Raw genomic sequence first — 26,495 nt, 5'->3', positions numbered from 1 at the left:
TTGTTATCCACGCACTGCACTGAAACCAGTGGAAGAATACAAACAGCGGATAAAAATCCTTACTAGATTCATCTAGTTTAATATACGGAAACGGAAATGATGACGTAGGTCTATGACGGATCATTTTCAGTGACCAATAGGAACACACTACGTGAGACAAAAATCGAATTGTAACAGTCCGAAATTGTCTGCGTGACTGCGTCCCAGGATCATGACAGTTATAGGCTATTGTAAGAAAGAAAAATAATAAATTAACTCAACATAATGATATAGGTGAAAAAGTTACGAATTATAAACGTTACATTAAGATTGATAATAGTGAAAACCAGACATAATTATTTCTTTATTCTGCTTCTTCTTCCTTTTTTATGAATAGGCTATAATTAATTAACTAGATACAGGTCTACTGTAAACATGTTAGTAATTAGAAACAATGTGAAATGCAAAAAAAAAAAACCTGTTAGGCCTAATTATATTATTAGCCTATTATAATTAGGCCTATATTTGATTCTTCGGTGCAATATTCAGGGTAATTCACTGTAGAAATATGTTTTTAAAAAAGTATTTTAGCATGTTATTATTTATTTAGCCTATTTATTTATTACACTTAGCCTATCTTGTAATTTATGGTGAAAATACTGTATATGCCTATATTTAATAACAAGACAGTAGGCTGTATGTAGCCTACTTTTACAGCAAAATGAGCCCATCATAATTTACGTGAAAAGATAGGTTCGCAGAAGTCGCATTACATTTGATTCTATTTTATTTAATCAGTCATGTATCTTATTATTTTGTTAATGTTGTTTGTTATGTTGTTAGGTAGGCTAATTTTTAGTGTCTGTCTTGTGTTATTCTGAAGGTGTTTTGTATTTTTTTTGTTTTTTTTGGGGTGTTTTGTCTGGGTTTCTGTGCACTGTCAATTCCTGTTTATAATAATAATAATAAAAAAAAACATTTATAAAAATAGGCCTACCCTTTTTTATTTAATCGTTTTCCACCTGGGTGCTTGTCGGGTGCAAAGCAGATAGCTCGGGCAGGTATAGAAATACACCATAATGTCTGAAACATTGTCACCATATTTTTATCAATACATTTCTTGCACCCACAAGGCCACTTTTTTAACCGTATAATGTATCACGTTATCAAGAGTCATACGTTATAGTTTAAGTGAAGGCGACATCTTGTGGAATATGTCTGTAACTTCATCCAGATGTGCAGGCAGGAGTCGTCTATGGGATCTGTATCCAGTGGCCTTTGAGCCACTGTGTGCTGTTGGGGGCAACTTCTTCTAAATGACGTTGCCATGTATTTCATTCTCCTCCTCATAAGTTGGGGAGTGAAAAACTCAAGTGCAGTTATTTCGAGCCGAGGACGGACAGAAGTGACAATGAAGCTATTGGCATGCTTTTTTTGCGTTGTCTTATTGGCCTTCTCCACTGGTATGTTTTTTCCTGTGTATCTTATAACATGGATTCTATTTGCATAGCACTGTGTTTGTTTGTTTTTATTTAGCTTTTGTACTATGGCTTGTGACGTTTGTATGCAGGTATACCTGTTTTACCAAGTTTCATTTTCATGCAAAATAAGATTTTTTTTAACAATATTTCTATAATAAGGGCCTTTGAAAGTACCCTAAATAGCTTATCTTTTTTTAGTCTTCCTGCACTTCTAGCTACGACTGAAATAATTTAATATGAAGTTATGTGAGATTATTTTCAGCTATAGGCCTTCTTTTGTCATTGTTCATTATATGTAGGCTTTGCCTAGGCCTATGCAGCATATTGTTTTAGCTGCTGAAATTGTTACCTGAACACAATCGTCTTACAAATTATGTAATAATTTTACATGCACTTTCCGGCCCTCTAATAGCTAAATAATCTTATCTTATTATAAGATGGCAAAAACGTATAAAATGCTGCTCGGCTGTTTATCTGCCACGTTGGTGTTTACCGTAACGGGCTCATTTTCATACCCCTCGCGGGTCAGAGCTCCGGGTCACGCGCGGGCTAGGGCGCGCTCCCCGGGGAGACGCGATCATGAATGGGTACTTTGTGTTCTTCCATAGAGAAACGCCGCTGGGAGAGGGAGGGAGGGAGGGGTTGAAATGGGGAGGGAGGAGAGAAAGTGAGTGAAGTGTAGCCTATGTGTATGCGTGCGTGCGTGTCTGTGTGAAAGAGGGAGATAGATGAAGAAAGAGGGAAAGAGAAAGGCCAAAATTCATACAAATTACACCCCCAAAGGACTCGAGGAAATCTGAAAGAATAAAGGTTCAGAAGACAGAATGGCCGCCTGAGGAAGAATAGAGAAAAGAAAATTAGCATGTAGCTAATAAAAAGAAAGAAAGAAAGAAAGAAAGAAAGAAAGAAAGAAAGAAAGAAAGAAAGAAAGAAAGAAAGAAAGAAAGAAAGAAAGAAAGAAAGAAAGAAAGAAAGAAAGAAAGAAAGAAAGAAAGAAAGAAAGAAAGAAAGAAAGAAAGAAAGAAAGAAAGAAAGAAAGAAAGAAAGAAAGAAAGAAAGAAAGAAAGAAAGAAAGAAAGAAAGAAAGAAAGAAAGAAAGAAAGAAAGAAAGAAAGAAAGAAAGAAAGAAAGAAAGAAAGAAAGAAAGAAAGAAAGAAAGAAAGAAAGACTTTGATCATCTTATTTGCTTGCATAAAAATATACATGACTTTTTTTTACAGCATGTAGCGCCCCTTATTTAGAATAAAGTGTGAACCAATTTCTATCTAGGCCTATTCGTTAATTTTAGTCACATAAATAAATGATGCTGTCATGAAATTACAGTATGAAAAGGTGACCTTGATGCAGTTATGTCATTTTCCTAGATGCAAACCCCATCATTAAGGAGAGCTTTGCAAAGCAGCTACTCCGCACTAAGAGACAGAAGCCTGGACACCCCGACGAACCTATGAGGGTGGGGAGCCACCTCTCCACTCCTTTTATTCACATAATAAAGCTTATGCAAACATCTTGCATGAAAGCCTGCAATTTTTTTGTTTTTGTGAATATGCATCTGTGGTCACATTGTTGGTTTTAAGAACAAAATTCTTAAATCAATAAGTGAACTCAGCTCTCAATAGAATTCAGAGTCCATTGTGTGTATTTCAGGAACACATGCTACATATGCAGTGTCATGATCGCGGGATGAAAGACAGGAAGCAGATGCAAGTTACTCTTTTAATGATTATATATAAGATGAACACACAGTACAGCCGATGGTGAAGTGACGCAGGGGCTTCGGTGGCCAGGACTCGTGCAGACGTGCAGTGAAGACGTGACGACAACGAAAACCCCAATCCACTTGAACACGATGACGAACAGGAACACCAGGCTGGACAGGACACAGGAACACCGACACCGAGGACCAGAGACAACGTACTGACAAAGGATGTAGAAACAGAGGTAAGCATATATAGGGTTGAGAGATTGCGTGCAGCTGGTGAATTGATGATGATCAGCTGGAGCGGATCCGGAGTGCCAATCATTCACGCCCACACGCACGTGCACTCATACAACAACATAAACACGAGACAAGAAGAGAGCAGAGAATACGTATACCGTGACATGCAGAGGCTGGAGCAAAGGGCTCGAGAGACCAGTATGGAGAACTGGCTGAACCCTCACTGCTTCCCTCGTTGTGACCGCAGCTACCGGCTACCCTGTGTAACCGGCCCGCAGTGATCCATAGGTTCTTCTCATCTTAAGCTTTATATCTCTCACTGTAGACTGCAATGTTTGAGCTTACTAACATGGTTTCAGATAGGCTATTATGTAAATTGTGCCTTCCCTCTTTTCTTTATAAATAAAAAGAGAATTAGGTGAAGAAAGTCAGGTTTGCAACTCAAATGTGTCCAGACAACAACAATTTGGGTAAATGCAACAATAATATTTTACACACTTTACATCATCTGGGATTTTTTTTTTTTTTTTACAATGGAGCTGAAACAACAAAAACAAGATAAAGTCTTTATTCATCTTTATTCAGGGTTTAAATTATTAAAATGATTATTTATTTTTGTGTGTGGCGGGTATAGGAATATAGGCTATACTTACCATGGTTAAATCATACCTTTCCTTTTGACTTTTGTTGCGCTGTTTTGCCATGGATTTTAAAGGCGGCGTACGATTAAATGTAACTGCGACCTCATTGCTTTTTATCAAGGAAAGGGTTGACATTTAGGCTACTAAAAACTTAACTTAGTTGAGTGCAAAATCAATGCAAAGTGATTTTTTTTCAGGCTGAAGACAAGAATTCCGGCGACGACAATGCTGATCAAGACAACGAAATGGATTGCAATCAAAAAGAAAAGATCCAGAAATGCTGAGGAGGCCAAGGACACAAAAAACACGAAGACACCCACCCATCGATAGTTTAGGAGCATTGTAGATGTGCTATTTAGATGGAACATCTTAGAATCGGTGTTTTTTAAACGAAAGAAACCAATAATCAAAATTAAAAATGATTTGCTTTTTGATTGTGACTGTGGTTTATCATATTGCGTGCGGAGTATTTTAGTTGTATTATGATTGGAACGTAAACAACCCAGTTCAAACTAAAAAGATAATTTAGAAGATTCAAGGTGTCTATAAACATTGCCAAGAGCTTGACCTTTACACTGCAATATATGAAGGCCCAGTGACTGTTTGAAAGCACATTAAATGTTGTATAAACCTAAAAGTTTAGACTTTTGTCAACTGTCACTCATGAAACCATAAAGGCCAAATATATATATATATATATATAAGGCTATAAAAAGTAAGTAATTATAACTAAATTAAAGGTTTGGGAATTTTTCAAATAGCCTATAGCATTTAATGCTACTCTGCAAATAAACATTTAGGCATCAGGTTAAAAAATAAAAAAATAAATAATGTAGAGATAATATATAGGCTATTTCCTCTATATATTTGTAAATATGATTCAGTATGACTCGTTGAGTACGGACATTGTACGTGCGCTTTTCCATTTAAGATGCCATTAAATAACTTTTATTCGCACTTTTTATAGATCTTTAATACTTACAAAATCGCCCAACAAAATATGTAGAATAAATAAAAGTTAATTTAATTCATTACTAAATATGTATGAATACTAATTTGAGCTGAAGCAAAAAGAAACAAAATAAACATGTTCATTATTATTTTACTTTTTGAATTTGAGATGAAAAAAAAAACAGATTTTTATTTTACACTTTTATATCTGTAAATTGATATGGTTGTTGTACCGTGACACAAGTTTACAAGGTAACGGACAATATAAACTTACAACAAAAAAACAAAAAAAGTCCACGTAAATTACAAGATTTCAAAACGTAATGACAAGACACAATAATATGACGCTAAATGTGCAATATGTCAACTTTAAGGCTGTACATAAATGTTTGAGTTCGTGTGGGAGAACTAATAGACTTATATATATTTGTTACCAATTTGTAATTAAAATGTATTTACAGCAAATGATCTAAGAACTCTTGTATGCATTTGGACGCAGTTCTAGCATTGTTTAACATGTCATGCAAATCTCTTAAAGCAGCAATTTCACAATAAATACAGATTGCAGTGGGACAGAAAACTGAATAAGATTTTTTTATATATATAAAACACAATACAGAATATTTTTGATGATAAAAAGACTTCTGAAGAAGGGCATCTGGCTGCAAAATCATCTTTTGTCTTTGAAAAAGCCTTTATCTGTGCTGCTCTCTTTGATCGTTACAGTCAGGAAGTTTGTTGTCACATCGGTAACTAAAACTTTCTCCACATTGCTGAAGGAGGGTCTCCAAGGATCTCCCTCCTCAGGCTCTCCAAAAATGCGTGACACTGGGATTTTGGCGATAAGTGAAGGCTGTCTGCTGGTGGACTCACCATGTTCAAATGTCCTTCGTTTTGAATGATGCTTCAGGTGTTTGTGGTGAAAGAGGCTTGTTTGTGGATTAGTCCTGCTGGAATGCAAATTCCACTCTGGAGAAATGTGCTGGGTACTCCTGCTTGGAACAACTCTGTTTTGTTTGTGTGAATAGGTAGCATCCATGTGCTTGTGAGATATTTTAATTCTCCCAATCATTTCAGAGCATCTCTCTTCATCTTCACCCAAACCCAACTTTGCCATTTTGGAAGGAATGCTTGCCATGGTTTCATCTGCAGCTCTTTTTGCATGCCCTGGATGCAAGGAGCTTGTGTAGCCATCTGTGAACCGTAATTTGGGCTTCCGTCCTCTCTTTTTTGGGGCAAGGGTAAATGCATCAGTGCTGGCTCTTGGTGAGGATGGAGAACGATGCTCCCTTGGTTCTGGAGGTGAATGCCTTACACTCTCCCCTCGGTTGACTGTGCTGGGAGGGAAAATGGTGGGAACCACAGCACGCAGTCCCTCTCTCGCTCTAGGGGTTATCACAGGCTCTGGACTGGGATATGCAACATGAATGCCCCTGGATGTTTCATTCCTAAATTCATAACACTTTGCCTTTTCTTTAGCTTGGGCCTGCAAAAATATATGGTTTAAAAAAATAAATGCAAAAAACCCCCCCAAAAGTATGCCCTTTTTAAAAAAAAGTGTTATTTATTCATTTATAGCCTACTAACAAGGGCTTGAGTGCAAACCCAGTTACTTAAAAGTGAATATTATACACATATATTTCAACAAAAAAAAGATGTTCAAAAAACAATTTTAATAAATAAATGACAATACAATACAATACCTTTAGAAGAAAAGTCTTCAGCTTAGGTCCTCTTTTCTTGGGTCCAAATATTTCTCTCTCACGCTCCCTGAATGAAAATACAAAAGCATGTGTGAAAATGTCTGTATTTTTGACTGCCTAATATATATATATATATATATATATATATATATATATATATATATAATTCATCTTTATTTATTTATTTATTTATTTATTTTACCGCTCTTCAAAGGCAACGAAAAGGCGCGAGTCTAGGATATTTTCCTCTGGTTCCCAAGTACTGTACCTGTGAGAACAAAAAAAGTTTCAAGTGATAACTGTTAATCTCTAGCTGCATTTAAACCACTGCTTTATCGGCCACTAGCAGCAGGGCCAGCTAATGTTGCAGCATGCCATCTGCCAAAACCAGTCTGCAGTAATAGCATGTTAACCTGCCAGCTGATCTATGGCCTTCGCGATATTTAGCAGAGTTGACAGCCATCGCTGTCACTAAAACGATAGACAGGATGGACATGGGCATGCATGCATTACTCACTTGGGTGACCAGCCCTTCCATTTAACGAGATATTCCATTCGACCCTGTGCGTGCCATCAGACATACACACACACACACACACACACACACACACACACACACACACACACACACAAAGAATTCGTTAGCGTGAGCCGAAGACATGAGCACATATATGCAGAAAAATGTCGATATCACTCTCACTCAACACATACCCGTCGTATTCGTCTCTTGATGATCGACTCGGCCGCGAACACCCTCTCCCCGACAGCCGATAGCTCCATGTTTACCTTCGTCTACCGTTAGCTTGCAGCGAAGCTAGCTGACTGTGAGCGCGAGTCCAGTCCGCCTGCTCTAGCTTCAGAATTCCATACAGCCCATAATACTCTTCGTGCACAGCCAGACGTCATCACGTTCTTTAGCATGTTGCCTTAGCACCGTTTGTAGGTGGAAACGTTTTGAGGCCGTTCATTGGCTCCGCTGTTGCTAAGTGGTCGGGACTTGCTTCTTAGTGACATACAAGACAAAAAAATAAGATAAGATCTCGTCGGCTGAGCCTGCCCTGCTGAACACATATAGGCTACGTTAAAGTTTAATCGTCAAGACAAGAATACAGGAAACCGTCATCAATGAAACGTCAACTGATGCTAGGCTACAGGATATGTAGGCTAGGCTGCATGAACTCTAATTGTGTATTTTCTGAAACAAGCATAGGCCTATAATTCATACGATTTTTAATAAATCTTTTAAAGCTATTACTAATAGGCTAATATAATATAGGCTTCACCTGTTATGATAGGAAAATGTATGGCATCTTTTATATATATATATATATTCTACTATTCACAAAACAATTTGACTAATTCCGCTAAAATCTTAATAATAATTCCGCTAAAAAGTCTTCATCCATGACAAACGTCATGTCATTGCTGGGTTATTGATCTGAATGTCATGTGTGTCCTACTGCAGAGTAATAGCCTAAATGTGTAGGCTACAAACGGAATGATTCTTACAGCCTAAAAAGCCGGTAATTAAACAGAATCTGTGATATCGCCTAAACGAAGATCTGAGGCTATTCGTTACACATTATTTGCTCAAAATCTAGCCTATTAGATTTTGTTAGCATATATTCTTGATGAAGAAAAACATGATAAAGAATGATTAGGGGAAAGCAAAGCCTATTTATGTTTATCCCGTAGCCACACGTCTGCTCAAAATTATTCGAATATTTAGATTTGGTCTCCAACTGGCTCTTTCGAAAATAATAATAGGCTAATAATAATAATAATAATAATAGGCTAATAATAATAATAATAATATATAAATAAAAATAAATAAAAAAATTGTATGATGCTTTTGTGTAAGACTTACCACACCACATTTAGCTGCCAAATGAGAATCAAAAATCAAATAATTAATAGCTCATAAGATGACAACAAGTCAACAGTAACTTCTGGTAAAGACAACTTAAACAACGAAACATTTCATAATTATTATATCTTTATTAGGCCTCTAAGAGTTAGGCTACTATATGCACTTCTAAAAGTAACCTCTGTATATAGCCTAGTTTCCCTTATAACGATTACATGGGTCAGGTTTTAACGCTATTTTTAGCTCAAACTATCTCGAAACAACAGCAATGATGTTTTAAGAAAAATAAGATTTTAATTATGTTTTTTAATTGAAAACAGATTTTAATTTTAGAGAAAAATATGTAGATAATATAATATTAGGCTAGGCCTATATATATTATATAAATTATGTAGCTATATGGCCCATAGGCCTGCATAAAATAAATATAAAAATATGTATTTTTTGTAATTGGGTGTTCCATATAGCCTATAATTCAATTAAACAATCTCACATAATTATGTTGGTTTAACGGAAAAAAAGAGAAGATGAATAGCCTATATAGGCTAGGCTATAATAAATAGCTATAAAAATATGTAGCTAGATAATATAATAGGTTATAAATTATGTAGCTTAGAGGCCTATGGGCCTGCATAAAATAAATATAAAAATATGTAGGCTACTTTGTGTAATTGGGTGTTCCATATAGCCTATAATCCAATTAAACAATCTCACATAGCTAATTATGTTGGTTTAACGGGGAAAAAGAGATGAATATAAATAGGCTAGGCTATAATAAATATTACTACCTATATTATTATATTATTATAATTGTAAGCTATGTGAAGGAAAAACAGTCATTATTTTTTTTATTACCCACACATGACCATAAAAAGGGGAACTATGTTATCGAACATTTTCCGAAAATGTTTACCGATCTGATGCTATAGCTAAATAACGTTATTAATAAATAGGCTAATTTCCTGGGTGAATTACAGACATTTTCACACTGTATTTTAAGCGTTTAAATGTATTATTTAGAAATAAAATTTGGGCAAAGATATAGGCTTATCTTAATCAATAAAGATAATATTGATTGATAACTTGGTGCCCTGTAAAATTAAGCGTTGGCTAAGCAGTGGTTCATTCGGTGAGTGAAAATTATAGGCTAGGCATATCCGCTGCAAAACAATGAACAGTTTGAACAAGATAGACCTATTTTGACGATTGTAAAATAATTTTCTCCAAAATAAAATCAAGGCTTCAGTTTTCAGGTTTTTTTTTTTTTTTTTTTTTTTTGTCTTTATATGCATAAACAGGGCTTATGGTTGATTTTTTTTTTTTTTTTTTTTTTGCGGAAGATGATTGGTGGTTTGACTACTGCAGTGCAGTTGTTATATCCGTACGCGATTTTGATCGAGCTGGAAGAATATTATTGGTTCGCTCGTTTCTGGGCAACCAACATGAGAAATTGTGCACAATTTACAAAGCAATTACCTACTACTATTTTTGCTGCAGACTGTTTAAGAAAATGTTCGATAAAGTAAAAATAAATAAAAATAAAAACATTAAAAAACAGTAGGCCTATTCGATGTAAATTGTTTTTAACAAAATCATTAACTTGATTCCCTATTCCCGTTGGATTATTTAGGATCCACTAAGACTTCTTAGATATTTAATGGGACCATAGTTATATAGGCCAATTTTGGATTTTAAATCGAGCGCTTTCATATTAGTTTACCTAAATATAGGCTATATATATATATATATAGGGTAAATTCAGGTTGATTGGGACACTTTTTCCCAGTCATCTCAATGGCAAATATATATATATATATATATTTATATAATTATATCACATATATATGTGTGTATATATATATATATACATATATATGTGATATAATTATAAAATTGATATTAACCTTGGTGGATGACGGAAAAAGTCGTGCGTTAGCTACGGTTTACAAAATAGGCTATGTGCCAAATAAAATTAATCTAAGCCTCTCCAGTAAACATGTGGGATAACCTTATATTGACAATATTAATTTTTGATTTTAAAGTAAATAAAGAAGAAGAAGAAGAAGAAGAAGAAGAAGAAGAAGAAGAAGAAGAAGAAGAAGAAGAAGAAGAAGAAGAAGAAGAAGAAAAAAGTAGTCCAACATCAGTTATAACTTATTCTGCTGATTATTTTATGTTTACAAGCTTCCTAAAGACGACTTGTAACCTATTAGATTAGATCATAGGTTAGCCTATTATTTTAAAAAAGTGATTAACATAGGTAGGCTATTTTAAGCCAATCTTTCAATGACCACAAGCAGTTAAAGGATCCATACCACAGCTTAGAACGCTTCTTTTCTCATGATCAAATCACTTTATTTTAATAAAGCGATCTGTGGCAATTTCAACCACAGCTTTCAGAACGTTTATGTGTCCCCTCTCATTATCCAACGCTTTATTTTACGGATCTGTGCCCATAAATAGCCTAATGTTTAACTCAAATAAATTGTATTACTTTATTATTTCAAAAGAATATGCTCAAAGCATATTTTAAATAACCCTGCGAAATTAACAATCGACTAAATGCGCTGCTGTAAAGCTGAATTCATAAGCTGATCGCAAATAAGTGGATGGACAAGGAAGCCATTTTATAACCGCAGCGAAAGCAGCTTTATCTCAGACGGTGCAGCATGAGGAAATGGTTGATTCCGTTTCATTGCTTTTCCGAAGCCCATCTTTGACATAAATTTCACGGTTAACCAACCCCTGCCTAATTTTTGGATGGACAAATAGCCTACTAAGCAGTCTTGCCGTGTGAAAGAGACGTTTGCTGTCCGCCATGTTAGCGCTGACAAAAAAAAATGAGTCTGGTTTTAGTAGCCTACTACATCAGGCTGTTCAAAGCTGAACAGCTGATCCATGATAGTAGCAAGCGAAAGCTAAATCCTATCATAATTAATATTCTAATATTCTAGCCTACGGTGTGTTTTACCGATAAACCTTTGACGGTGCATAGGCTATTCTTGCCGGGGTTATAGGCTATGGACCGTCTTGCGCATAAAGAAAGTTGTCAAGTCTGAATGCTAGCATATTGTTCTATTTGGAGGACATAATAGTATAGAATAGCCATAGTCTATACTATTCTACCTGTAAAAGCGACATTCATTCACATTCTGGAATGCTTTATGGGGGTTACATATATGCTAAAGACTAGCTACTGCCTAAATGCCTGTTAAATGTTAATTGTTTAAATGTCAGCGCTGTTTTAGCGAACCCCCCCCCCCCCCCCCCCCCCCCCCCCTTTTTTTTTCTGAGAGCCGCGGTAGACCCATTTATTATAGGCTAATCCTTTTTGCGTCTTATCACTGTCCTCAAAATGTGTGCTGAATAGACTTACAGGAGCAAATAGGCTATTACACCTTACCGAGTTCAGGGAATTAAATTTTAAGCAACAGTGTCCGATCCGATGTTATTATTTTATTATCACTATTTTGACAACATGAGGTTCTCGCCACATGTCTTAAGTAAAATGCTGTGTAGGCTAATCATTCACTGGGCTCAACCGTAAACCTTATCTAAACAAAAATGGAAAATGCATTCGAAGGCGCGATGAAAGTTTCCCTCTTGCTTTCCCTGGTCTGCTTTTAGTGCCTGATAGCTGCAGGGAATTTCTTTTTATGGGTGTTCAGAGGCAATATCCAGCATGAAAACAGATTTCAGTTTTCTTAGATATCCCTGTTTATTTCTTGTAGCAAGTTGAAACATGACATCTCTTAAACAAAAATGAATCCAACGACAAAATTCTTGACAGCCCTATTGTTTTAAATTGGATAATTTACGATCTCGATAATATCCAAATGTAGGCTAGGGGTATAGGCGACAGTAGATAAGCTTAACGCATAATTATACACTAAAGTCATACTGTAGCCTACTTTTTTTTATGGAGAGGTTTTAAGTTAGGCTTTGACTATAACGTAGCTTCGAAATGCGAGACAAAACTGCTGCCAGCACTCCAAAAGACGTGCCTAATTTTCAGCGGATGATATATGCTCTGTTGTACTAACTGTATGCGGAATTGCCATGTTTCTTATTATTGAATCAATTAAATGTGACACTAGGCGAACCCCGTCAGCTAATAATAATAATAAAATAAAGTAAAAAAAAAAAACATGAGTTACACTTAAAACATGAGTTACTCCAAAACACATTACAGAAGTCTTAAGTGTCATTCACCTCCATCTGTGCTGTTCAAGGGTTGTGCAAAGTTCAGTCTGATATTGATATCTTATGCATTTACATAATAGTAATGATGCTTTGCTATCTCTCACATGGCCTATATGTTAGCTCGTCTCACATCAGTGCAAATGGAACTTCTCTATTCATCACACACCTTGCAGTACAAGCAAAGACTGAGATCTTACTCAAAAACATAAAATAAAACTTTTAATATGCTTAGACAAACCTTAATAACACATTTCAATTGACATTTTTTACAACAAGGACTATAAAATACAGATCAGTAGAAAACATTTCCCAGTATTACATGTGTAGTAAGTGCTCATCCTTATAGTTAAGCCTTCTGAAATAACGGCACTTCAAATAGCTTTGAGCTAATATGAAAGCTATTAACAGGAAAACCTGTTTAGTTTATTTTTTCTATCCCTAACATGGAATAGTTAAATGTGTGAATTTGAAAATCAATTCATTTTTTTGAATGCAGTCTGAAACTATCAAAACTTTACACTAGATTGTTTCAAAATAGTCAGCAAGTTTGAGGACTTGATGATTGATGATTAAACATGCTTTACATTTTTTTACAAATTCACAGTAAATAGTCAGTAGTCTTTATAGACTTTATATCCATCATATATTCCTAAACTTAACATACTCCTTGAATGTCACTGTGAGGCAGTTTGCTGTGACATCAGTGATTATTATATTCCCCAGAAAAGGTGTAAAGGTTGGAACAGATTTTTTCATTTCTATCTCTACTTGTCCTGGTGTGGACACCACTTCTTTCCCAGTTGCTATATAGTTTCCAATCTGAGAAGGTGTAGAAATGTTTCTCTCTTCTCTCGACCTTACACAGCTGAGGTCTATGGGTTCATCTTGGTTGAAGTCCAGGATTTCAAAGTCATGTCCGCCAGAGTGCTTATGGTTATTGAAGTCTGTGGTGCCATTGCAAGAGTGAGATAAGTCAGTATTTGGAGCACTTATACTCTGAGAACTTAAGAACATCTTAGCCTCCCCTCTACCACTGTCAGCCTCAGAGCAGCAACGCTTTTGAGGGAAGGTTTGGGGACCATTTTTGGTAGATTGGGTGCCTCTTTGATCATTCATCTCAAAAGGCAATGGAGTCAGACTGGTTTTGGTTGTCAGTTTCAAGGGTTGTTCATCAGATGCATGCTCTCCAGTGCTGCCAGCCTTCTTTGAGTTGTTTGGTTCAAATACTACGGAGCATGCTTTTTTAGGATTGTCCGCTCTACAAGATGATAGTCCATTGGAAATCCTCAAACAAGCAGACTCTGCTTTACTGTCCTTTTTTATCACTTTCACAAGACTTTGCTTCTTTGTGTGCTTTATCTTCTCTGTTCCACAGGACTTACAGTCCTGTGCTTGCCTTTTTTTCTCAGCATCAGCCATTCCCTTCTTAATTTTAGCGGTCTGTGTGCCATTTTCCATGTACTTGCTCATGACAATGACAATGCGCCCGTTTTTATTCTTGTTCTTCACAATCTTCAGTTTGCTGCTTATTCCATTGGCAGGTGCTGTGTCCTCCTTTGCATTGTTTGCAGTAACGTTTAAGTCATCGCTACCGTTTAGTTTAGAAAGGTTTTTCAACTCCATTGTAATATTCCTCACTTTACTGAGGCACCCAGAATCCTTTTCTTGAACCCATTTATGCTGTAGAGCTGGAGATAAATTCCATTCCTTGTCAGTCAACTCAGGAACTTTGGTCTCTCTGAACCTCTGATACAAGGAGTCATACATTTTAGGGTTTGGTTGATAGTGGTGGTGTTTCTTGCTGTTGAGCTGGTAGTAGTGCTTCTTTTTCCCATTTGTTCGTGCATTTCCCTGCTTGTCTTTTGGTTTGGGCTGGTAGGGATGGTGCTTCTTACTGTTAAGCTGGTATTGCTGGCTTTGGACCAGGTCTGAAGTTGCTTTGGGTTGGTTATCCTCATCCTGAGACACACCCTGAAGGTCTGTAAGAACACTGGATCTTCGGGCAAATGATGGAACCTTGGAAATTAGACAAGTATTGGCGTGACTTTCACATAAGTTAATTGGGTACATTGTGTTCATGACATGATTGTAAGTAGTAGGCCTATTACCTGCAGGAGAAGATGTTTTGGTTTTGGCCCTCGTTTGCGATAACCCATTAGCTGTTCTTGTCTTTCCCTGAATAGAAAAGAGTTTTAGATTATCCAAAGTCATGATAGAAAGAAACACATGACACAAATATATTTAACTTTTGATTTATTCAGACCATTGTCCCATTATGGGGCATGTCAATGACTGTTTTGTGTATTATTTAAATATGCACTTAATTTGCCCACCAGTGGCATTACTTAAATTTGATTACATAAAATAAAGAACATTCTGTGTTGCGTCAGACAGCACACACACCTTGTTTACTAATTTGGTGGACAATCCCAGTTAGAAAGAAAGGGTAAACAAAAAAGAAAACCAGAAAGATGACAAAACTCATGAATAAATTATTCTGTCCCATCAATATCAATAATACTGCAATTTGACGGGTTATTTGACAGGCTTTTCATGCTTAGGCTATATTATTTATTTGTTATCTCAAACTACGTCCATGAGCTGTAGAGAAATGGGCCATTAGCTCTTTTCCCATCAACCTTCTATAAAACAATATTGCAAAAACCTAATTAGACGACCTAGAACGATTTTATACTCAAGGGGCGCGTGCAATTACTCCAAACAGAATTCCTCGTCACGAGGGAGACCGCTAATGGTGCACGCAGATGCCAGTCAAAGGGGATGAATACCCGACAAAAATGTGTGCGGAATTTCGAGGAGGCGTGAATGCATGTGTAGCCACGAAAAACTGTCCATTTGTAATGCACAATCCAGATTTTAGAGTGTGTGTACAACTCGGCTGTAAGCTTTAAGGTTTATGGCATTTGGAGATGTCTTAAAGCGAAAACTGTCAGCCCCAGACGAAATGAATAATAGTATGAATATTGAAACAGCGGCACGTTTGTTTATGATAAATGGTTCCACAAGGATTGCAAGGCGTCTCATTTTCTGGCCAAGCCTATATGTAAACATCCTTTAATGGCTGTGCTCTGACCGTGGAATTGGTGTACCGCGCAATTAAATTCAGTCACACAATTCAGTCACATATCATGGCGCGCCTGCGCACAAGTTCTCTCTTGTGTGCTCCCCCTTCTGTCACTGAGAGAGAAAGTGAAAAAAAATGAGCACGAGCGCAGCGGTAGTGAAAGCATCTTCCCTCCTTTTCCCCTTTCGGCTGTGCAAGGTCAGAGCGCCAAGCCAAGGCTGCATCTATGTCTTACCGGTTTTGGAAAGCGACGAGAAGTCTCGGGTCCAGAATATTTTCCTCTGGCTCCCACGTGTTATATCTATAGAGAGAAGAAAGGAGGTGGAGAGCGAGGGAAGAGGGGGAGAGCAGAGAAGCATGAATATCACCAGCTCTCTCAACCGAACTAGTAGGCTATCTAACGTGGTGGCTGTCATCTGAACGACTAACTAGCAGGAGGCACTAACAAGGTCCTGTTGAACGATCCGATTAAAAAATATTAAGAAAAAAATACTGTTAACTGTTTGGTAGGCTACTGTTAACATCGTTTTAAAATATACGATCACTTTGCATTAAAAGAACCCCATTTAGCATTAAGCTTAAATACGAAACGATATTATTTACCATAAAATACATTATTATTAAAATACCCACATCTCCCCCCGCCCCTCTCTCTCTTACACACACACACACACACACACACACACACTGAAATAGCACAGCAAGCAAGTGACATCTTGAAGGGAAACTTACTTGGGAGACCAGCCTCTCCACTTGACTAGGTACTCAAACCTTCCCTGCAAATATCACAAAAACACAAGCAATTAGAAATTGCTGTAAAATAAATATTACTATTATTCCGAGTTTCAGAAACAAACCCATACGCTTGTGTTCTCGCTTTTAAAATACAAACATTACTTGAAAGTTTAATAGGCTACGCTTACAACGTGAACAATGTATGTGTTAAGAGAAAACCGCAGACCTTTCTAATGCGTTTCTTTTCGATGCTTTCCACCGCGAAGACGTGGTCACCCGCGGCGGGCAGCTCCATTTTCAGCGCTCGCTGTAATACTTCTCAGTGCCCGCGCAATCGCTTCTCAAGTGAGACTCAGTTTTAACTCAAATGAGCTGTACAACGTTCTTCATGCAAATAGCTATAGGATTGACGTCACAATCAGGATGGGCGGTGTAGAGGCTGGTCAGCCCTGTGCCGCGGGTTTACCGAACGAATGAAGAGTCGTTATAGCAGCCCTTCAGGTCCGGGGCGAGAATTCTTCCTTCGTGACGCAAAGTAGGGAACAATCGTGGCAATTAAACCATTTTTTAAATCAAGTTTGATACTTCGTCATTTGTCATTTAGCAGTTTCGGGTGTCTGACAGACTAAATCATTATCAGCATCAGAAATGTTTTTTTAATGTGTGATATTTACCCTCCATTCTAAGTTTATATCAGTGCAGGGACAACTTTGAAGGAGATAATATTATAAACGAATAGCTGCTCTCGATGATGGCCTAAAGTGAAGAGTTAAGCTAGCCTATGAACAAATGCTTGTTTGGTTATGTTGAACAAACACCCAAAAATCACCCATGTTACACTAAAACCTATAGCCTACATTGACACCATGACCATAAATTAGATTATAATATTATCATCTTTTGGTGTCCACGACTTGGCTTGACCAGGACGAAGACTTGACTAAATTTCATTTGGATATTAGGCTAAATTTGGTGCATTTTAAGTTTAAAACGTGATATTCTGTCTAGGTAGATATAGCGTAGGCTAGACTACTCATACTCATCCTAAACAAGCTATTTTATGTTCCGAGATCTGTCTTCGTTTGGGAAAATTGCATTAAGATAGGATACAAATTATTTCGTTGTTTTGATACAAGTTGCCTACATTAGACTTTAATCAACAAAAAGTAGTTGTTTAGACTCATTCAGCGCACGTTAGAGTTTACTGCAAATATAGGCTACAATATGTAGGTCACTGTGGTCTTCAAAGCCTCTAGCACTCAACTAGCTGATAGGCATTTTTCATCTGACATCTGCCTTCTGACGGCCAACGGCTGCTGTAGGACCTGTGAAAAAAAAAACTGCAGTGGCAAACGAACGTGTGAAAACCCTGGGCAATGCCTACTCATTCACTGCATTCACTGTATGTGCCACAAAGGCTGTGCGTACAATCTTAAGAGTGGGAAAGAAATCTCTCTCTCTCTCTCTCTCTCTCTCTCTCTCTCTCTCTCTCTCTCTCTCTCTCTCTCTCTCTCTCTCTCTCTCTCTCTCTCTCTCTCTCTCTCTCTCTCTCTCTCTCTCTCTCTCTCTCTCTCACACACACACACACACACACACACACACACACACACACACACACACACACACACACACACACACACACACACACACACACACACACACACACACACACACACACACACGACATACTCACTTAATAATGTGCACCCATACTTAACATATGCACTGATACACTTGCACACATAGACTTAATAAAATGCACAATCATACAAACATAATAATGTGACTTTGCGGCCACAAAACGGTACAAATCTTCAGAAAAATTCAGCATGATAAGGGTTAACTGCAGGCGGCAATTCTCAGCCTATTGCAGAGAGGCACGACTGCCTTTCCTTATAAGGCAATGACTGCTGAACAGCAGCGAAAATACTTGAATATATGCTATTAAATTAAACATTAGTAGCCCATGTATTCACTGACATTATGCAGTTAAAATGTACTTCTCAGAGATAAAAAGTTTATCTTCTATTGAATCTTGTGCAGAACGACGAATTGTAGCATTGCAAACATAGTTTAATCGCACGAACCCATCTGTGTCATTTTACCGGAGATTATGTAGTGTAAAATAAAGTTTAACCAATGCAATAGCTAATTTTAGCAATAGACATTCTTAAAATAGCCTACTTGTTTCATTAAAGAACAATATTTTAACATTTTAAACCTGCTGATCTCTGGTGCTCAAATGTGAGATGTTCGTGTTACTAGGCTAATTTAAATCATGTTAAATAAGAGTTGGGTCAAGTGTTTCTCATACTGTGCCTCAAGTACTAACATAGTTTAGGATGGGCTGCACTTAGCAAAATAAAATCCAAGTGCTGTAGGCTAAGTAACATCACCGCAAACCAAGAAGAACACAACTGTGGCTTCAGATTAAATTTCATAACAACTGACACATTCTCTCTCTTCTGACTAGGCTATACTGTATACAAAAAAATACTGTTAATAATCTGGAAAAACTACGTAAGAATCTGTTCAACTACTGAGAGGAGAAAGGATCGTTATACTCAAGAGAATTAGGCTACCTCTCTGATTATCCTTCAATGCCGGTGCGCATGAAACTTTGAATGCAACGACATATTTCGTTCTATCCTGTTCCCTGTCAGCGCACTGTTTAGATGTATGTCACGCTTAAAATGAGAACATTAAACATTGTTTAAAGACTTTGCAAAAAGAATAAGAACCTCTCTGGGTTCAATGATTTGATCAAAGGGATGTTTTCAAGAATTCATTGTCAGATCTTAAATCCTTGACAAAGTTTCTGCTGCCTTCGAATGTATAACGTTGAATATGCGAAACCTACTTGTCGCAGTTACTGAAAAAGGTTGTAATTAAGGTAACACTAAGTAGGCACATAGAGCCTGGCAGTTTTGAACTCGAGTTTGGGTGGTTGTTCTGTGGTTTTATGAAATGCATAACTGGACACCGCGCAGTCTTCGTCATCAACTCTTAGTCATTAAAATATCATGCAAACTCTTTAAAGAAATTGCCGGTGTTTGGCCAATTGAAACATGTTAATAAAGTCATCATCGTATTTAAAAGCCAATTTAAAATTTCCGTCGTATGTTCTCGAAAATGTTCTCTGGCACCCAGGGGTGCAATTTCGTTTGCGGGTAAAGCTGAGCTTCGGGTGCATCCATCGTTGTCTCCTTATGGTGGTTTTGGAACCAGAGTTGATGCTCTTGCAGCCTCATCTAACATCAAATCATGCTAGGACTTTTTCATGATTTTTTTTTTAACATACTGCCCTGCTGAGAAAATATTCTAGACAACGCAAAAAGACCCATAATTGGGGGACATGTTTAGCAGTTTGTCCTGCATTTTCCTGTTTCCTGTTTTTATTAAAAAACAATTATTTACTGATATCTCATGACAATAATGCCTAGGTGGTTTGAACTAAATTACACAATCCATTTCACCCCATTTCACCCAGTCTTACTGTCACTCAGAATTCATTGACCATTACAATTCTATGTTATGGGTGTCAGGTAATTTCTCTTCTCAGAACAGTTGTCAGGGGGACTATACCTGCTTAGCTATAGGCCTACCTATTTTCAACACCCAGTAATATTCAGCATGTTTCATTAAGCTATAGGGGAAACAAGATGAGATTTTGCAGTTGTTTGCTCCTTAAGAACAGTACAACCAACAAAAATATCTTTAAAAAATAAATAAAAGTAGAGCATCTCATAAACAGCCTCCATCAGACTTAGTTTGAAATTATTTCTTTGGTTGTAACTCATCCGTCAACACTAATTATATTACACCTCAGTGACTATAAAGTTCAGCATTGAGCGGAGTATGTGCATTGAACTTGAACACAGGGGCGTCACTAGGCCCTTTTTAGGGGGGGCTTCAGTCTATGGACTCGACGCGTACGGTCAAGTGCGAGATAAGATGTAAGTAGCTAAACTTAACATTTCATATTTTACTTTTTTTAGGTCATAAATGTTAAACGAATGACAAAAAATAATCAGGCAAACTAATATAGTTTTGTCTAATTTCGCCATTTTGAACTGAAAATAGGCCTATACACTCATGTAACTCATGTAATGTAATAATTAGTTTACAAGAAACATTAACAAAGCCGTTTTCATCACGTTAGGCACAAGATTAATAATGAATGTGTACATATTGAGAATATAATACAAATTGTAGCCTTTAGTAAATTAAAAAAGCTCAGCTTTAGGAGGGGAAGAGAAAGGGAGGAAGAGACTGAGAAAATGAAAAATGAAAAGCCTATATCAGTCAAAGCTCAGCTTTAGGAGGGGAAGAGACAGGGCAAGAGAAAAACAAAGAGAAAAAAAGTGATGCTGCTGATGAGGAGAGAAAAATTGTCAGCTGCCCACTATCCAAGTTTTTTGGCCTTCAGAACATCTTAAAATGCACATATGTAGATCAGAGAAATCAAAATTTTCTCGGGGAGACCCCGAACCCCCCTAATTGCCCTGCCTCACATTTGGGACCACAGTTATTATAAAACCGTGCCTTTGCATCGTAATGAAAATGGTTAATAGTGATCTTTAGATCCTAAACTAAAGTGTTACCTTTTTTTATAATTTGTTTAAAAATCATATTGGGGGCTTAGCCCCCCTAAAATGAAAATCCTAGTGACGCCCCTGCTTGAACAGATTCATTCAGCTTGGATGACTAATATCTGTCACAACAGTGCAAATGGAATGTTGATGACTTTAATGAAATTAAACTAAAGATAGAGGTGGGGTAGTGGATGAAAGAATTACAACAGAATGCGTAACTGATAGATGAACCTCTAAAACAGTTGTTTGGAACTCATTTGGCTTGCTTACAGATATACTTTTTTGGGGTAAAAAATGCATAGTACTTTGGTTTAACAATCAGCCATGCAGGTTGAACACAATCAAAGCTGTGGGAAAATGACAGTTTAGAATATTTTTAGAATTCATTTGATATCACCATCAGTCTGTCTACCAATGTTTAATTCATGAATAATCATTTAACACCTATCACACCTATCTATTTAAAAAAATCCAACATGAGTCATATATCATTATCTCTCTCTCAGCTAATATTAAACAAATGAAAACTTTGTTGTACAGGACCTACATGTGTTTTAGAAGTGTTTGTGCCTTTTATATAGAGTAGATAAAGCTTATATAAATAGAGTCAACAACAAATTTCAGTTAATATCCAGGAAGACTGGAGCTATAGTACAGTGGGCATCTGGGAAGCATAACCCTAACCTTCAGGTCATTTACATAATGTTGTGTTGCAAGTTTCATTAAAAATTTTCAACAAATTTTGGGAAGGGCCTTTGCTAGGTTTCTGGGCCCCTTGTACTGTGTATTGCTTTGGGGCCCCCTCAGCTAATATCCCTGCCCTCGGGAGGATCTTTGTGGTTCCCCATGGCTCTGGGCCAAGGACTCAGTCACTCAGTCCCACCTTTTTCCTCTTTAGTGCCGACCCCTGGGTAACTATATGCACCTTTTGAGTAATAAGTTGATATAATGTCTGCTTGATTTTAATATGAACCCTGCATTGCATCCTCCTGAACGATGACTTTAACCATTGTCAAAAAGCATGTGTAAAGTGCATGAGTTATAATTTTTTACAATGCTTGTTAGACATCCCTTTTCATGATTTATGTTCTGTAAGGATCAACTGGATTACATTAAGGGCTCTGCCGTAATAGAAATAGATAATGTAAAGAACTTTGTACTGGAATGAATACCAGGACTAAAATGTCATTATCAGAAAAAGTGCCGTTTTTAAAGGTACACTTTTGTACCTTATTTACCTTTAAAGGTTGCATACTAGTACCTTAAATGTACATATTACCTATAGTGTACGTATTATTACCTAAATGACACATATCAGTACCATTTGTAAGGGTATCACCCCAGTGACAGCTTTTTGTACCACCTGTTTATTTTATGTATTTGCCTATTACTGAAATAATATTGGAGATTATATTATTGGATATTTAGATGCCTGTATTATGGTACAATATACTGTATATATTTGACATTGGTAATATGATTTTATTCTGACTGTTCTATTTGTTCCATACATGTGGGATGGTTTGGGATTGTAACCCATCTAAAATAAAATAAAAATGAAATTATAAAAAAATACTATAATGAAAATTGTTTGTGCCACAACCTTAAAATGAAAAATGAATATAGGCTACTTATAGTGTATACACACCTGCAGACATAAACACACACAGTGTCTACAGCTGTCACAGTTATAACTTAAGTGCCTTATTGCCATTTTTCATATGAGAGTGTGAAAACAGACTGTCGTCACAGTGACTCATACAAGCCCTTTGAGTTAGGCACTGATTGGCTCAAAGTCCTGAGAGAGCAGTATATAAATAGCAAAGTGATGTTCATGATTATTGAACAATGACGACCAACCAGACTGACTCACTGTGGAACACTCAATTATTCTATGCGCACACATACAATCGCTTCCTGTCTCTTCCATTCTTTCTTTCTCTTGTGGCTCTGACGCACTTACTCTATGGTGGTAAAGGTTAATCTGTGGGCCTAATACACTCTCAGAAAAAAGGTACAAAAACACTGGGATGGTATCCTTTCAAAGGTTACAGCTTTGTTGCTGTTTGTTGTCAGCTAATTTGTGCATATTCATAACTAAAAGGCACATATTAATTCCATAAACGGTATTTTATTATTTTATTTTAAGGGATAAAGCCTGTGACACCTTTTTTTCCTGAGAGTGTATTTAGTCTGTATAGCTGAATACCACCCATTAGCTTGCCATTAGTAATATTCCTTAAAGGGATACTCCACCCAAAAATGAAAATTCTGTCATCATTTACTCACCCTCAAGTTGTTGCAAACCTGTATGAGTTTTCTTTCTTCTGCTGAACACAAAGGAAGATATTTTGAAGAACGATTGGAACCAAACAGTTGTGGGTCACCATTGACTTCCAAAGTATTGTTTTTTTCTACGATGGAAGTCAATGGTGGCAAACAACTGTTTGGTTCCAATAGTTCTTCAAAATATCTTCCTTTGTGTTCAGCAGCATTCGGCGTTCAGCATTCATTTTTGGGTGGAGTATACCTTTAATATTTCTGAATGGTATGGAAAGTGCATGTCATAACTGTAGTTAACTATATTTAATAGGGGTGAACGATACCCCCATGTCACGATACATATCATACTGAACTCACGATACAATATTATTGCGATACTCCAAGACATATGGTAAAAGGTTAACAAAAAATGTACTGTTGATTAAAATGCTAAATTTGGTATTACTTTGTGGGTGTAAATGAATAGGCTTGGACTTGGTGCTGCTGATGCACAGGACAATAGTGACAACAGAATAAAAATATTCATGATTCTGAAGCTGAAAATACAGAATTATTTTAGACGAATATGCTTGCAGTCTGTCACTGACTTGATATATTTAAAATAATGTAGGTATTCAACATTATATATAGTAGTTTAATGTAGTTCTGACACTAAAACTCTGACAACTTGAATTTTTTTCTCACAAAGTACTTTTTATTTTGGGTGAACTATGCACAATACCAACATGGTCACTATCCACTATATATATTGTTGCATTTTTGTATTGCGATATATTGTGACACAATATATTGTTACACCCCTAATATTTAATTAATCAGAATTTGTAAATTTGAAGCCAGAACATTTACAAGCTCAATTCACATTGCTTTTGATTGCTCTACATGTACATTTGATTAAAGCAGCTTTATATTAATAATAATAATAATAATTTTAAAAAAAGTATATTTCAAAATACGGTGGAAACTGAGAGAAAGGTTTGGAGTGGCCTCGAGCGTGGCAGTCAGAAATCAGTGGGGGGTGATTAGCTTCAGACACTCTCACCCTCACATTTCCACATTAACACGGAGCAGCATGATCAGCATCCGCCTCTATAACAAGCCTTTTATAATGACATACTCATTTCACAGGACTGCATCCCTCAGGCAGCCCCTCTGTGTCCTTCTGGCAGACTCATGCTACTGAGATCAAATCCAGTTGATATCTGCACAGCAGTCAAATACAGGATAGCACATTCTATATGATGTGCATATTTGAAAGCAATTATGTGCACCTCACGCCACATGCATTCTTATAGATTTTCTGAAGCTATTTTATCGAGAGAAAAATAGATTGACAGATTCGGATGGTTGTGTGTTTTTTCTGGATCAGGGCACTGAAATGGCTGTGCTGAAGTCATTGTTATCACGACTGCTAGAGTGACTGGTTCTTTAAAACACACTGCCTGCAGCCCCATGCAATGAGCCACCCCCACAACACACATGCATGATGCACATACACATCTGAAGTCATGACACACACACACACACACACACACACACACACACACACACACACACACACACACACACACACACACACACACACACACACACACACACACACACACACACACACACACACACACACACACACACTCTCTCCCTCTTTCAACCACACACACATTGAGTGTCACCACATCCCTGGAGCTGGAGATGGGGGGATGGGAGAAGTGATGGAGACAGAGCGAGCGATGGAGGGAGGGGTGGAGAGACAGAACACCAGGCTCGTGGAGGGGAGTCGGTGGAATTTTGCAGGTTGCCGTGGAGAACAAGTCAATACTGTATTGAGCACTTTGCAGGCAGGAGAAAAGAAAGTGAGCAAAATGAGCTCTGAAGCGAAGTGTGTGCATCAGAGTGTGTGGGGTCGTGCACATACCCATAATCTGCAGGTAACCCTCAAACAAAAGAACAATGGCACGATTTAAGTAAATTGTATGGTGTTTTCCACAAATATTTCAGGCTGCGGAATATACTTTAAATCTGTTTAGAGTCAATGAAAAACCAAATCTGGATCACCATCAAAGTGATTTTATTTTTTAATAATTTAAATGCACATGCAATCTCTGTTTCATCAAACACATCATGTGTACATCAGCATCTGGATTTGACATTCTATTAACGTTTTTTCTTAGTGTGATAGAATTCTACATGAAATATACACTGTGAAAATCACTGAAGAAATTATATTTCATTGATTTGAAGTCCCCTCAAGCCTGACTCATGCTGTTTCGTCTGTGTACAAACCTTGCTAAATGTTTAAAATGAGAATCAGTTTAGTCACATATACACTGAATAAAATGCTAAAGTAAAAATACAGTCTAAATTAACTGAAAATCAGGAATATAATTGAACTTCTCTGAATTAAGCTAAATATATTAGACTAACAAAAATAAGTTTAAGGGTTAGATAAGGTAAAGAAATAGTTATTTGCACGTTACCACTGTGTAAAGTGTATTGAAAGGACAGAACATAAAGGTTTTCAAATTAAATTTCAAGCATGTGATTGCAGCATATGCGAATAAGCAAATATTACTGTAAACCTTAGAACCTGCCATGACTTCATGTCTTTGGAACAATTCCATCTTAACCCACTGTAATCCACTTCGTGCACCAGTGCCCACTACCTCTGTCATGCAAATCCTTGTTTTCCTCTCTTGCCTGTGGAACAAGGCCATTGATTGGAGTACCTAACTTGGGCCTGGCCGCTCTCTCTCGCCTGCCCTCAAAGACTTCCTGTGGGGAGGCTACTTTGCCTGTTTGCATGTTAATGTAGTTGAGCTGGATAGAGAGAAAGAGGAACAGATTTACTTTCAGTCAAAACTCATCAGCAGCCTGCCACAAATAATGATCCATCAGCAAAGTCTTGACTGGAGACGAGCAATTTTCCTATCAATTACATGCTGGATTATCATATTTCAGGAAAATGACTAAACGTGAAATGCACAGTGGTTGCTTTTGGGTACTTGAAAAACAAAACATGGTTACAGAGTAATG

General features: G+C 37.0%; 3 protein-coding genes across 3 annotated transcripts; 1 reads left to right on the top strand and 2 right to left on the bottom strand.

The window, feature by feature from the left end:
• The first annotated feature begins 1,279 nt into the window (after positions 1–1,279).
• Positions 1,280–4,433, top strand: cunh17orf67 (chromosome unknown C17orf67 homolog). Its single transcript, XM_056246099.1, has 5 exons — positions 1,280–1,442; positions 2,825–2,913; positions 3,108–3,122; positions 3,564–3,687; positions 4,238–4,433. The coding sequence occupies exons 1-4, from the start codon at positions 1,307–1,309 to the stop codon at positions 3,678–3,680; spliced, it is 357 nt and encodes a 118-aa protein (XP_056102074.1). The 5' UTR covers positions 1,280–1,306; the 3' UTR covers positions 3,681–3,687; positions 4,238–4,433.
• A 1,140-nt stretch (positions 4,434–5,573) lies between these two features.
• cbx8b (chromobox homolog 8b) lies at positions 5,574–7,586 on the bottom strand. Its single transcript, XM_056246163.1, has 5 exons — positions 7,406–7,586; positions 7,212–7,255; positions 6,897–6,962; positions 6,695–6,761; positions 5,574–6,477 (listed from the first exon to the last, which is right to left on the bottom strand). The coding sequence occupies exons 1-5, from the start codon at positions 7,472–7,474 to the stop codon at positions 5,662–5,664; spliced, it is 1,062 nt and encodes a 353-aa protein (XP_056102138.1). The 5' UTR covers positions 7,475–7,586; the 3' UTR covers positions 5,574–5,661.
• Positions 7,587–13,035: 5,449 nt separating this feature from the next.
• Positions 13,036–17,004, bottom strand: LOC130081194 (E3 SUMO-protein ligase CBX4-like). The gene is made up of 5 exons (XM_056246164.1): positions 16,811–17,004; positions 16,582–16,625; positions 16,085–16,150; positions 14,873–14,939; positions 13,036–14,780 (listed from the first exon to the last, which is right to left on the bottom strand). The coding sequence occupies exons 1-5, from the start codon at positions 16,877–16,879 to the stop codon at positions 13,404–13,406; spliced, it is 1,623 nt and encodes a 540-aa protein (XP_056102139.1). The 5' UTR covers positions 16,880–17,004; the 3' UTR covers positions 13,036–13,403.
• Between the last annotated feature and the right edge of the window lie 9,491 nt (positions 17,005–26,495).

The sequence above is a fragment of the Rhinichthys klamathensis genome, unplaced genomic scaffold, assembly GCF_029890125.1.
Source record: "Rhinichthys klamathensis goyatoka isolate OS25496 unplaced genomic scaffold, OSU_Roscu_1.1 h1tg000036l_1, whole genome shotgun sequence".
NCBI classification, from domain to species: Eukaryota; Metazoa; Chordata; class Actinopteri; order Cypriniformes; family Leuciscidae; genus Rhinichthys; species Rhinichthys klamathensis.
Note: the sequence above shows the minus strand (reverse complement) of the source record. Positions and strands in the feature narration are given on the sequence as shown.